This window comes from Cololabis saira, chromosome 16, assembly GCF_033807715.1.
Source record: "Cololabis saira isolate AMF1-May2022 chromosome 16, fColSai1.1, whole genome shotgun sequence".
Lineage (NCBI taxonomy): Eukaryota > Metazoa > Chordata > Actinopteri > Beloniformes > Belonidae > Cololabis > Cololabis saira.
In genome coordinates this window covers 11,693,732-11,706,958 of record NC_084602.1, presented here as the reverse complement: position 1 = coordinate 11,706,958, position 13,227 = coordinate 11,693,732, and the positions used below count along the sequence as shown (strand labels likewise).

Below are 13,227 nucleotides of genomic sequence, written 5' to 3'. Positions count from 1 at the left end.
ACTCTCCACCTTTAGATTGCATCTAACTGTATAAAGCAATGAATTACAATGACATATGAAAAGCAGAGTAAAAAACTTATTTCAATGTTAAATCTAAATTTCATTTGAAGGTTATAAGGACCGGATGAGCAAGAGACCAAACAGTAAATCTTGCATAGCATCATTCACCCAGTTAAACTTTATGAAAGCTCCACTGTCCTACTTAATGTACTTTTACATTACATATATTCTGAAAAACAACTGACAAAGGCTACATCATATAAAACAACTAAAATATTTACAAGGCTAGAAAGATGGATGGAAACAGGACTCACCGGAGGAGGCAAACCCTCTATTGCTTTCTTCCCCGTAGGAACATCAGACACCGGCCTCTTCTTAAAATCTTTCTTGGGCTTTTGCTTAGCCTGGTCGCTCAGGTCTCCTTCTGACACAGAGGGCATAATCCTGGGCTGTCTTAAATCTGACAGCAGGTAAAGATGCTCTCCTTCTTGGATCAAGGGATGAACTTTATATGCTAAGGAGCTGGTTATGGAGGGGTCAAGGGCAGAGCCTATGGGATATGCAGGAGGCGGCTCTAGGGGAATCTGTTGCTGATGTGTGAGAGAGGAGTGAGGCGTCAGGCCGTGATGCTGCTGCTGCTGCTGGGCCAGTTGCTCGGGAACAATAGCCGACATTGCCTCTTGTGAAAGCGGAGTGTGCCGTCCACCTTCATCTTCAAACTCTTCCTCTTCTCCACTACTATGAATCAGCACTGTTGCGTCAGACAGGGACTTCTTGTGTCCGTACTGCACATCCTCATGAATGTCTCCCCTCTCTTCTGTCTTCGTACGTTCTAAAAACACGTTGAGCTGAGAGCCCTGAGAGCGACCGCCGTGGAGAACTGGAGGGGGGGTGGCCGTTTCTGCCGCGGAGGAGGATACAGTTCGATCTTTCACCCTAACCCCCTCAAAACTGAGTGCCAAACCGGCAATCTCAATGGAGTTACGCTTCTGAGAATGGTACGGGTGTCTGTGGGGAGGGCCGCAGAACAGAGGCTCTGAAACCTCCTGTAAGGAGTGTGCGACGGGCAGGCTGTCCTCCTGAAACGTCTGCACCGAGTGATGCACACGCCTCGTGATGATCAGGTCTGGATTACTGCTGCTGACGTACAGGTGACGGGACAGATCAGGGGTGCTGTTAGCAGGACGGGGGTGAGCGTACGGGTACGGTGGAGGTGGTCGGTACACTTGTGTTCTCATTATGTTTGGCGCTGGATACTCCTGCGCTTGTTGCAGCTGGACATTTGTGAGCTCTGGAACGCTGACTGCTCCCACCACGGCCCTCCGCTCCGCCGGGTACGGGTAAGGAGACGGGCTGTGGAAGGAGCCCAGATGGAAGGGATAATAGTGTTGTTGCATCGCCCCTCCGTGCTCCCCTCTGATTTCTGGTTGGCTATAAACTAGAGGGTCCGGTCTGCTGTAAGCATACGAGTTTCCGATGTTTAGGTTTCTCATGGAATGGCTCTGCCGGTGCTCTTGCGACAGAATCATTCCTCCCCCTGGACCTCGGGTTTTCTGGCGCATCACTGTCTCGTAATCAGGGGTGGCGCGGTAGGAAGGTGGGATGAGAGCGCTGTGGCGATGAGATGGAACATAATCTGGCCGGGTGATGTCACTGGTAATGGAGGGGTTGGAGGACATGGGCGAGGGCTGAAGGTAGTGCTGCGGGTTCGTCAGAGAGCTGGTGCTGTGGGCGCTGTACACGCTGCCGTTACGTAAACGTCCTCCGCTGCTGTATTCTAGAGGAGCGCAGTCCAGGCTGGTCTGAGAGTGGTAGTAATAACCGTTCTGACTGTTCATGTACAGGTTGTCTAGGAAGAAAAAATATATATATATATTTTTTTTTAAACCTTCAATTATACACTGCAAAAACTCAAAATCTTACCAGGAATATTTGCCTTATTTCTAGTTAAAATGTCTCATTTTTAGTCAAAAAATCTCATTACACTTAAAACAAGAGTCATTACCAGAAAAATAACTTTCACGACAATTTTCACGTTTCAAGTAAATTTTCACTTGAAATAAGTAGAAAAATCTGCCAGTGGGACAAGATTTATCTTCTCATTACAAGCAAAAAAAATCTTGTTCCACTGGCAGATTTTTCTACTTATTTTAAGTGAAAATCTACTTGAAACAGGTGAAAATTGTTGTTTTTTCCAGTAATGAGTTTTCTTTTAAATGTAATGAGATTTTTTTTACTAAAAATTAGACATTTTAAGTAGAAATAAGACAAATATTTTTGTTAAGAATTTTAGTTTTTGCAGTGTAGTAACATAACAACTTATTAAAAAAAGACAATGGGAGAACTACGTGAAGATTTGTAATGTTCCAAACAAATCTTTTCCATGCTCTTAGATGCAGTCAGATCTCTGCTAAGTGCTTACCTTGTGATGACGTGTACGGCTCAGTGTAGTGGCCGTTGTAGTGCATCTGAGGAGGGGGCATCATGTAGGCCTGGGGCTTTGACTAAATCAAAGAGAGGGATTTAATCAGTATTCACATAATACAAACACCCTCTTCTCTACCAACCAGAGTTTTAGCAGGGATTTACAATCATATAAAATTTTGTAATAATGCATAATTACAGCAATCTGCAAGCATGCGCTGAGAGAGCACAGGCATTACCAGCGATATTCTCGTGGAGGATCTCCGTCTCACTGGGTTGACAGTTGTGGACTGGGCTTGGCTGTGCAAAAAAAAGGCATGTTAATACAATATTAATACTTATGATGTGTTTTCCAATAACTTATTATGGCTTTTATATGACCAGGTGCACCTGGTCATGTTAGCATGACACCATTTCAATAAACCAGAAATGATATGATCCTGCTGGCCAGCAAGCAAGATGCACCTATGTAATCAATGATTGCACAAGCACGGTGTACAGAGAGCTGGATGAAATGTTCTGGTTCTGATATTACTGAACAAAAACATGCTTACTAATCCTGACTATAATATTTCATATTTGAAAACACATAATTCCAGTCATGTCCTGAAAAGATAATTACCATATTACAAGTTGCAAATCTGGAGTTTAGCTCAGTTGGTTAATATGCGAGTAACGCTGGATTGAATTTAGGTGGTAAGCTAAGGCCCCGTTCACACATAACAAAAACGGCAGTGTTTTCATGCGTTTTGGCCGTTTGTTTACACGATAACGAAGCTCAAAGTCACCAAAAACTATTATTTCTGAAAACTCCGGCCAAAGTGGAGATTTGCAAAAACCCCGTCCTCACGTTTGCTTGTAAACGGAGGGAAAAGGACATTTAGGCTCCAGAACGTCACATTATGCGACATAAACGTCACCACACTGCAAAATCTCCAAATCTTAACAAGAATATTTGTCTTATTTCTAGTTAAAATGTTTCATTTTTAGTCAAAAAAATCTCATTACACTTAAAACAAGTCTCATCACTGGAAAAAAGTGAAAATTTACTTGAAACAGGTGAAAATTGTCAAATAAGTTATTTATCTGGTGATGACTCTTGTTTTAAGTGTAATGAGATTTCTTTTTACTAAAAATGAGACATTTTAACTAGAAATAAGACAAATATTCCTGGTAAGATTTTGAGTTTTTGCAGTGCAGCGTCATGTGTGCGACCTGTGTTTACAATTCTTTTGGCCACCGTCAATATTTTCTTGTATTTTACCTGTTTTATATTCTAAAGTCACACTTAAAAGTAACTCCACTTCTCTGTCACTCCAAACGAAAGACTCTCGTTCATCTTGGAAGTAACTGGAAGTTTTTTTCCAGGGTTCTGATTGGCTAGCATGACTTTATGCTTCTCGTTACACTGCCCCCTGTAGGTTTGGCTGCTCATAGCACCTTAACAGATATTTATGCGGGTTCGTGTAAATGATGGTATTTTTCAAAACGTAGATGGGGTAATATCCGTTTTTGTAAATACCCGGCTATGTGTAAACGTGGCCTAAATGTAAAGCTGTACTTCAACTAAAAGAGGAAAAAATAAATAAATACAAATAACCCAAGGCCAGCTGCAGCTACATAGAGCTGCTTCACAGCAGTCAGAAACAAATGGACGAAGACATGCTGTAGGCGGTGGCTGACATGTTACCCTCACCCTTTATTAGAAGGTAGACAGGTACGAGAGAGCATTGGAAAACGAGGAAAGGATAGAGTGAGAAGGGACTTCTGGGAGCCCTCAGTAGGCAGGGGGTCACACTCTTCTCTGAAGAGAGAGGAGGACAGACATGAAGACACACCAGAGAAAAGACACATGCAGGGGAAAGTGAAGAACAGAGAGACAGCAACCAGGTGAGATGTTGAAACACACTTACAGGCTGCTCATATTAATCTTGTAAAACTTGAGTCTGGCCAAACACATCCGGCACACGTATTTAGAAGTTTCCATGTCTTCCTACACATGGAGAATAAATTAAAAAAAATTAGATAGCAAAATAGTTGGTGGTGAAGAGCTCTTATGTTCAAACATCATCATTTCTGCCTGAATGCAGGCCTTCTGCCTGAAGGCCATTGTTAAAACCAGCTCTCATCAGCGGTAAGATCCATGACTAATGCAAAATGACAATTTAGCTAAACAAAAAAAATAAAGAAAAGCAATGCCCCAAGTTGATGGAAAAAAGAAGAAACTTACAGTCTGGAACTGAACACTCTCCTCTCTGTTGACCAGCTCCAGGGCAAAGAAGGACCTGTTGTGACTCATGTTGTTAATTTCATGCCACCTATACAGACGGTTAACATAGTAACAAAAGAAAGAGAAGAGGAAGGAGAAAAAAAAAATGTCATAATGAGAAGTGGTGCATTGCTTTGGCATTACACTAGTAAAATATACACTTGTAAGAACCAAAAATAGGTCAATAAAATGATGCTTGGTAGAGGCTGAAACCAAGTTACTTCTTCCACATGCCTTTTGTTATGTACCTGACTCATTTGGCCTCCAGCTGCATTTGTGCCAAGGCCGCATTAAGACAGCACTTTCTCAGAATAGCTGCACCACAAAACTCAATCTACCTTGACATATGTAATCTAATTAGTGCTAGCAGTCCAAATTTACTTTTTATTTTTTTTATTTTTTTTATTTTTTTAAGTGCTCCATAGTTAGAAGTATTATATCTATTTGGAAAAAACAACAACACAAACAGATTAAAATCTTGATTTACCTGTATAATAAAGGTGGACGTGAATTCTTATACTTGACAAAGATACCGTCGAGGCAGGATCCCAGGGTAACGTCTGTGCCTGTCCCGTCCTGATTACGCAATAAAGATGAAGAACAAAATATATAATAAATAAATAAATAAATAAATAAATAATAATAATAATAATAATAACAATAATAATAGGAATAAACATTATATTTTTTTGATGGCTTGGGCTTTTGGAGACTTCAGAAACAGTCCTAAAGATGTACCTTGGCTTGATAGCTCTCCTGGCCATATCCTTCCATTCTCTCGGCCTCCTGCATGTACAACATTTCTGCATCTGGAGCTGATAAACCTCTGAAGATGGTAAAAAAAGTTGACTTCAGTCATAGACAAAGAATACCTCAAGATTGGATTATAATTACTTACACTGCACTTCAATGTGAATTGCTGTGAATATACCCCATCTAAATGAACTGAATTGAAATGTAACTTCAGCTAATAAGATGATTTAAAAAAAGAGAAGGAGCTATCATTTTTGGGGGGTGTCTAGAGTAGATTGTGGTTAAATTAGTTAAGGAAAACTTACAGCTTTCTTTAAAAGAACCCACCCCCTTTTATTCAATGTCTTCCAGATTTTTGTCTTCATTTCAACTTACTGATATTTTTGGGTGTATTTAGCAGGTGTTTTTTGTGTTAGACTCAGAGTGAAGTCTTCAATATAGTGCCAGGAGGAGCTGGTGGTTAAGTATTACGTAAAGACTTGGTGTGTCAAGGAATTTATGAAGCGCTTCATTTATTGAGTTGACAACTTTTGACTGGCTGTACAAATTCAATGAATTCTATTAAGACCTAAGATTTTAGATTTGTGTAAAATGTGTTCTTTGATTATCTAGCAAGCAAACAACTCAGGGAAGTTTTAGGTTCGTTTGCAAAATCTCTGAGTAAAACGTTATACTACATATTGAGAGTCTAGGTGAGTCTGAAAGACTAATAATTGATAGATTTTCTTAACAGCTTCAAAATTGTCATAATTCTGTTGATTTTTCAAAGTTAGTTGTTCATACATACACTGAGGAGCTGAGCTGATGCTTCAGAAACGCACTCACCTGAAGGTCTGATGAAGCAGTGCCACTTTCTGCATGGCCTCCTCCGGCACACTCTCATCCTGAACCCAGTCCTGCAAAGTAAGTGAGAGATAACGCCATCATCACACTCAAGGAATTGGAAGATGGGAAGTATATGTCCTGACTTATTTTGAGTATGCAAGAGCGAATCCTTACAATCGGAAACAGTGCAAATTTCTGAAGGAACTCGTGGGAATCATATTGGTCGAAGTCTCCAAAGTCATCTGTGGTTAAAAAAATAAAAACAAAAAAAAAGGGAGAGAGAAAAGACAGCTAACAACTGATACATAGAGCAGTGCATACTCCATGATACTACCATCAGGATGAATCTTATTACACCAATCTCTACATTTAGAAGAGGGGAAATAGCCTTTGAGGAATGATGCAGTGATGTAATGCATCATGTACAATGACATGGTGGACTTATTTAAAGAGAGGAGAGTTCCATTTATTACTGCTGCTGCAGCATCTTAACACAGAGGTATTTAACTGCAGCACTACAGCTTCAGACAGTCTGAACATTTAAAGTTATGCTTATTATTCCATGCACGAGAAGTCCTGTTGGAGTACAGCTTTTCATAACTGCACACTGAACATAACACAAGAAAGAAGCAACACAACAGTACGAGTTACTAGTTTTCCAATTTCTTAAGCAGTCATTAAACATTAGGGGAACATGCAATAAGTTACATAAAGCTCTCCTTCAAGGCACATACTAAATGCTGCTCAGCTGTTTGAACATAGCTGCAACAGTAAGTGATCTCAGTGGCTCTGCTATTCTAACATCCAGGCCAGTAAGTTGCAATGCCTGATATAACTTTGCCAGCAGTGTTTGAGATTCTTCCAGCTGGGGAAAAGCTGGCAGACATGCCAGAAGTGAGGATCATGCAAGAAGTGTTGAAATTCACACACAAACACATCGGCTCCACTTAACAGGCCAGTTTAAGCTCAAAGTGCTTCTCTTGTTAAAAAAATAAATAAATAAATGTTTTCCTTTTTCAGACAAACACAAAAAATTAAGAGCATGTTGTTCTAATAAAAACTTTAAAGTAATTATTTTGGCTTATTTCGGTATACCAACACCCTGTGTTGGAAAACTTAAGGAGTCTGAAACAAGCCTCCTGTTCAGAAAATACTAAATCTAATGTTTTTTAGTAAAATTTCCACAAGTGTGAGGAATTTAGTGTTTCTGGGACCGCAGCAAAAGAAATAACACCATAAACCACCCCCAAAAAAAGAACATTAGATTTGTCAAATTAAAATTTCAGTCAAATTCAGTATGGTATAAAGATGTTCACCTTGCACTGCCAGGCTGGCTAAACGTATCGCCTGGTCCAGTGAGCAGGATATCCTGCCCTCCAGAACATCCTTCTTCAGCTGGAGGTAATACTGATATCTGGGGAAAGAAGGACAGTTAGTAAAGAGCAGTGCCAACATCTAAACATGAGTTTCAGGTCTGCAGACAGACCTGCTGCAAGTGTTTCAGGAGCAAAACTTTATATCAAATTAAACATAAATTATATATATTATATTTTGACTGACTTGTCCAGGTGCACTTTGCTTTTTTACTATTGAAACAAGATGATGTTTAAACTAACTTCCTGTCCAGTTCAGGATTGATTGTAAGATTTTATTGCAGGTTTTTAAGCCCATCAAAAGCACCACCTCATCTGCAGAAACTTTCTGAAGCTTCACACTCCAGCTTAGAGCACTGAGAGACCAGATCCTCTGGGAGGTTTCCAGATCCAGACTGATAAAAAACAGAGGTGGTAGAGCATTTTTGGCGGCGACCCCCGACTGTGGAAAAGTAGAGCTGCAAATACCTTCGATCATTTTAAAAGTCTTTTGAATAAAGACTTTTTGTAGTTCCTTTTTAGTACTGACTGAGCAAATGAGTTATTCCTTTTTATTATTATTCACTTTATTGCATTAGGTTTTATTGTTCTTGGCTTAGTATATAGTTATTATTTTGGTTTTAAATGTCCTTTAGAATTAGACTTTGACTAAACTAAAATGCTGGTCAAACCCTTAATAAGGCTGAATATAACTTTTGTATTACCTTGTTTATAAAACGATAGTTGATCATTTTAACCAATGATTCTGAAAGATAAACAGTTACAAAACTAATGAAGTGAGTGGCTTTTCTGAGACATTTTGTGTCATCGATCACCTTGTGATCTCCTGTTGAAGTTGCGTGATACTGGGTATGTAAAACACGACTCCAAAGTAAACAGTGGGTTCCAGCCCATGCTTGTCCAGCTGCTTCTTCAGCGCTTTCTCCAAATCAATCCACCTCTGCTGGTTCTGCTTATTGAAGTACCACAGACTGAAGTACGTTATCTAAGAAGCAAAAGAAGACAACAACAAAAAAACACATTACTCCCCGACCAGACTATGACTGAGGATATTACAGGCCAACTTGTAAATCTGGTAGAGCAGTTCAAGATGAACACGATTAAAAGCAATGAAAATTTACTAAAACATTACAACAACTCTTTTTTTTATTATGACATTGAGATTGCCAAGTGTTTTAATCTGCAGGTGCTCTCTCTATTATCAAAAAATCTGAAGTCACAGTAATTGCAACTACTTGAAAACTACAAAGGAAGTTAGTAGCCAGCATAACTGACAGTATAACAGCAAACATTGCTCATCTTCAAGCACCTGACAGACCATCCACACGAGTGCAAGGTTTGGGTTCAAGGTAGAGTACAACATGTAAACTGAGTTAGTCCACATTTATTTATTTCCTAATAAATTGTATTTTCATAGATCATTTGAATTATTCAGTTCAACTGAATTGAACTGTTTGTGTTTGCCAATTTAAGCATAAAGACCAATGTATTTTTGTGTTTAAAACCTTCTGCTGTTACTGCCAGAAAGTCAACTACTTTTTGTCAAGTTGACATGAAAAGAGGGAGCATATGTTTTTTTTCTTTATATAACAGATAACTTGTTTGATATGTATTAAGGATGAACAAATTGGTGATTGAAATTGGCCAATTTTTGTCTGATGAGCTCCAATTGATATTGGTTGTTGAGATTGGCTGATAGAGCTTCTCTCTATCTTTGTTTGTTGTTGTTGATTAAGTTAATCTATGCAATTGATTACAGTTCTAAAATAAATTTCAGAATGGGCCAAAATTTGTATTGGCATATCAGACCCCCCCCCCACGTCAAAAAAATATATATATATCTGAATAAGAAAGATAATGACAATCAGTTCTTCTCTAATAACGATATTAAATAAGCTTTGTATCCTTGGCAGAAATATAAATGTAACAATATAAGAGATTCCAACTGAATTTTTAAATAAACAGCGCAAAGGCCAAAAAAACATGCAAAAAAATTCCTGACATCAGAATCAAGCAATGTGGAAAAATATAAATTGGAGGAAGGGCCCTTGAATTGTCCTGATAGCCAGGAAAGACAGCAAAAAGCAGATATTTTCATGTAATGAAAGCTCCTGTATCAGACAGCGTGTGCGGTCAACCTAAGAATTACTGAATTGTAAAAACATGATCTCTAATATATTCAGAAATAAGCGGAAATGAACTCCTTTAAAATGCTAAACTATTTAAAGATGATAAAATAAATACACTAGCTACAACTGATATTCTAGATTATGCCTACTCCCTGCTGGACATGAGCTGTAATTGTTAACATTGAAACTCATGGATAGACAATCCATAAATAATATATGTAATTATCAATCTAAATAACTGGGTATAAAAGGCACTAAAGCTACAATATTTTCTCAGCACATGGCTAGGTGGGTGTCAGTCTGGCAAGTGACAAAAAGTGGACATAAATCTTTATAGATGTCAGTAGTACTGATTGCTACTTTTCTTGAGGATATTTGTTAATGTTTTGTAAGACTTTGTATTTTTGTTTCAATTAAACTTCCTGTAGACCTGAGGTCTGCTCAAACTATCAGCTCCTTTAAATCAGGGCTAAAAACATTACTGTTTACTGAAGTGTACTCTTAAATTACCGGTAAATACTTACCTGCTGTACTCTACTGCCCTTACTTTTTAAATAACTTGTGCTTTTTATTATTTTACCTCTTTTCTTATCATTTTATTTTCATTATTTACTGTTTAATTGTGTCTTGCTGCTTTTAATGTTGATGTAAAGCACTTTGAATTACCTTGTGTTGAATTGTGCAATACAAATAAACTTGCCTTGCCTAAAATGTCACATGTTAAACACAATTTTTTTGCTGAGAGGTGTGATGAGTCCTTTGCATACAAAGACACTGTTGTATGTCAAGCATTTAACAAACATGTTCCTAATAAAATGACAAATGACATGTGACATAATGACAAACTGCTTATCTTGGTGTCTGTCTTTCTGCTTACTAGTTTCAAGAAGGACTGTGAGCAAAGCACACCATTAACCTGAATGCCTTCTTGCTGAGATGGCAATTCTCAAAAAGGGTCTATCAGAGAGAACAATCATCCCTTGTATTGAAGGAAAAAAAGCACACGTACCTCTCTTAACTCGAGTCTCTGGGCCACTGCCTCCAGACATTCCTGTCCAGTGCTCTCCACTGATAATGTAAACTCAACAAACTCGCCATTGAGAAGCTGAATCCGGGTGACAAGACAGCTCTTGCTGGAAACAGTATACCTTCGAGTCCTTTTAAGTTTCAGGCCAAATGGTAAGGGCATGTTTCAAACTTCCTACAGAGGGGCTTGTCTTCACGTTAGTCCAGAGAAACCATTCTCCTGGGTGTCCAAGTCATGAGGTTCATCATCAGGTGGCGGGTCTGAAATATGCACAAGAAAAAGGAGTCAAAACTTAAGTTTGGTGACATCGTCTGCACTGGTGTAAAGTAAAACTCTCTAAGATCAGTGCTGATATCGACCCCACTTGTGATAGGTGCGGGCGAGATCCAGCCACTCTCCTACACGTGTTCTGGACATGTCCAAAGCTTTGCACTTTCTGGCAGCCCATCTTTGAGACCTTTTCTAAGATCTTTGCGAAAAGGCTTGCACCGTCTCCATTCATTGCACTTTTTGGTGTAGACTCCCAGCTAGAGATGTGGGAAAGAATAATGGTGGCTTTCTGGTCTCTCCTAACTAGGAGACTGATATTATTGGAATGGAAAGACCCAGCACCTCCAACATACAGGACTGTCTCAGAAAATTAGAATATTGTGATAAAGTTCTTTATTTTCTGTAATGCAATTAAAAAAAACAAAAAAGGTCATACATTCTGGATTCACAAATTTACAAATCAACTGAAATATTGCAAGCCTTTTATTATTTTAATATTGCTGATTATGGCTTACAGTTTAAGATTAAGATTCCCAGAATATTCTAATTTTTTGAGATAGGATATTTGAGTTTTCTTAAGCTGTAAGCCATGATCAGCAATATTAAAATAATAAAAGACTCACAATATTTCAGTTGATTTGTAATGAATCCAGAATAACATTTTTGCATTACAGAAAATAAAAGGACTTTATCACAATATTCTAATTTTCTGAGACAGTCCTGTACAGTCATTGGGTTCGAGAAATCCTGTACCATATCAAGTCGGAGAAGATCAGATACACAATAAGGGGGTCTACTAGAAAATGTTATAACTTATGGCAGCCTTTCTGAATGTTTGTTGAAGAAATGGAGGCAGACAATATAGTACTGTAAACCTTTGTTGCTGTCCTCAGTCATCTTTACTATTGTATCTCTTTTTTGTTGTCGTTTGTTTTTTATCTGGCTATGTGAGCTCTGAATGTTGAACTATGTATTTCATACTGTAAACTCTATATATCTGGTATTTGTGGGGGGTCGATGGGATTTTTGATTTCTTCTTGTGTGTTCCGTTGAACTTATGTTAAATTGTAAACTATAACTTGTACAACTAAATAAAAATACCTTGATCAAAAACAACAACTTAAGTTTTTCCTTACTCATCACCAGATGACAGTCCTCCCACCTGGCTGTCACAGTGACTCTATGCCAGAGGGTTTGACCTAATCCTTTAATGTTCCAATCTCTAACAAACTGTGTTTACATTGGGTTGATCTGGGTCAGGTATTCTGGCTTTGACGCCCCGAATAACGTGACACATGCAATACATTTCCAGGAGGGACAGGAATCTGAATGAGGCGTGTTTTGGTCTCTGCCACAGAGTGTTTTGGTAGTCATTTGTCCAAGCTTGTGGTTAGATAATCCTCCTCCAGAAAATAGTCTGGCCCCACACCGGAGCGCAGCAACCTGTTTCTATATGCAGCAAACTACACAAGAGCCTTTCTCACTTCCACCTAAGCCATGCATCCATTAGTATCTTAAATGACTAATAATATCACTAAACACTTTATTTGCTACCAGTATATTTAAGTTTAATACCATACTCATTTATATCCCCTGTTAACTTGTCACACAAAAGTGAATTAGCCTCCTAACTTATTTTCCAGCATGTAGACGGCGCCCTCGGGAGCCCGACGTCCCTTGTAAAGGCTGATTTATGGTTCCGCGTAAGACCAACGTAGGCCTACGGCGTAGGGAACGCGGCGACGCACACCGTACGGTGTAGGTCGCCGCGTTCCTTACGCCGTAGGCCCTGCGTCGATTTCACGCGGAACCATAAATCAGGCTTAAATATTTTGGGAGGCCAAAAAAAAAAAAGCTTACCTTACCGTTAGCCACCAGATGAAATTGTTTTATCCAATTGCTCCGAGAGTTCGTCGTCAATGTCAACTAAAAACAGCTTCTTATGTCTCTACGAGGGTTTAAAAGGGTTTGTATGAGTACTTTTAGGACCAGTATCGCAGCGCTGTCCCATGCTCCGCTTCCTGGGGGTTGGAAGAGCAACAAGTGTTTCACTTCTTCATCCGCGGGGGGCTATACTTTCACCCTTTCTGTTTTAAAAAGGTGTTACCTTCTCCTGTAATGTGAAAAAAAATACTCAAATTGACTTATAGTCTCGTG

General features: G+C 39.0%; 1 protein-coding gene across 4 annotated transcripts in view; it reads right to left on the bottom strand.

The window, feature by feature from the left end:
- The window catches only part of ptpn21 (protein tyrosine phosphatase non-receptor type 21), a 21,740-nt gene extending 8,513 nt beyond the window's left edge, over positions 1 to 13,227 (bottom strand). The window contains exons 1-14 of one of the 4 annotated variants that reach the window (XM_061744194.1): positions 12,936 to 13,227; positions 10,783 to 11,060; positions 8,460 to 8,629; positions 7,588 to 7,685; positions 6,446 to 6,513; positions 6,272 to 6,342; positions 5,432 to 5,519; positions 5,181 to 5,269; positions 4,655 to 4,742; positions 4,338 to 4,417; positions 4,121 to 4,228; positions 2,664 to 2,724; positions 2,423 to 2,504; positions 315 to 1,849 (exon numbers count right to left, since the gene is read on the bottom strand). In XM_061744194.1, coding sequence (XP_061600178.1) covers positions 315 to 1,849; positions 2,423 to 2,504; positions 2,664 to 2,724; positions 4,121 to 4,228; positions 4,338 to 4,417; positions 4,655 to 4,742; positions 5,181 to 5,269; positions 5,432 to 5,519; positions 6,272 to 6,342; positions 6,446 to 6,513; positions 7,588 to 7,685; positions 8,460 to 8,629; positions 10,783 to 10,962 — 2,718 coding nt within the window. In that variant the 5' untranslated portion in view covers positions 10,963 to 11,060; positions 12,936 to 13,227. Of the gene's footprint in view, positions 1 to 314; positions 1,850 to 2,422; positions 2,505 to 2,663; positions 2,725 to 4,120; positions 4,229 to 4,337; positions 4,418 to 4,654; positions 4,743 to 5,180; positions 5,270 to 5,431; positions 5,520 to 6,271; positions 6,343 to 6,445; positions 6,514 to 7,587; positions 7,686 to 8,459; positions 8,630 to 10,782; positions 11,061 to 12,930 lie in introns of all 4 variants that reach the window. The other 3 variants (XM_061744192.1, XM_061744191.1, XM_061744193.1) reach the window with 3 other exon arrangements.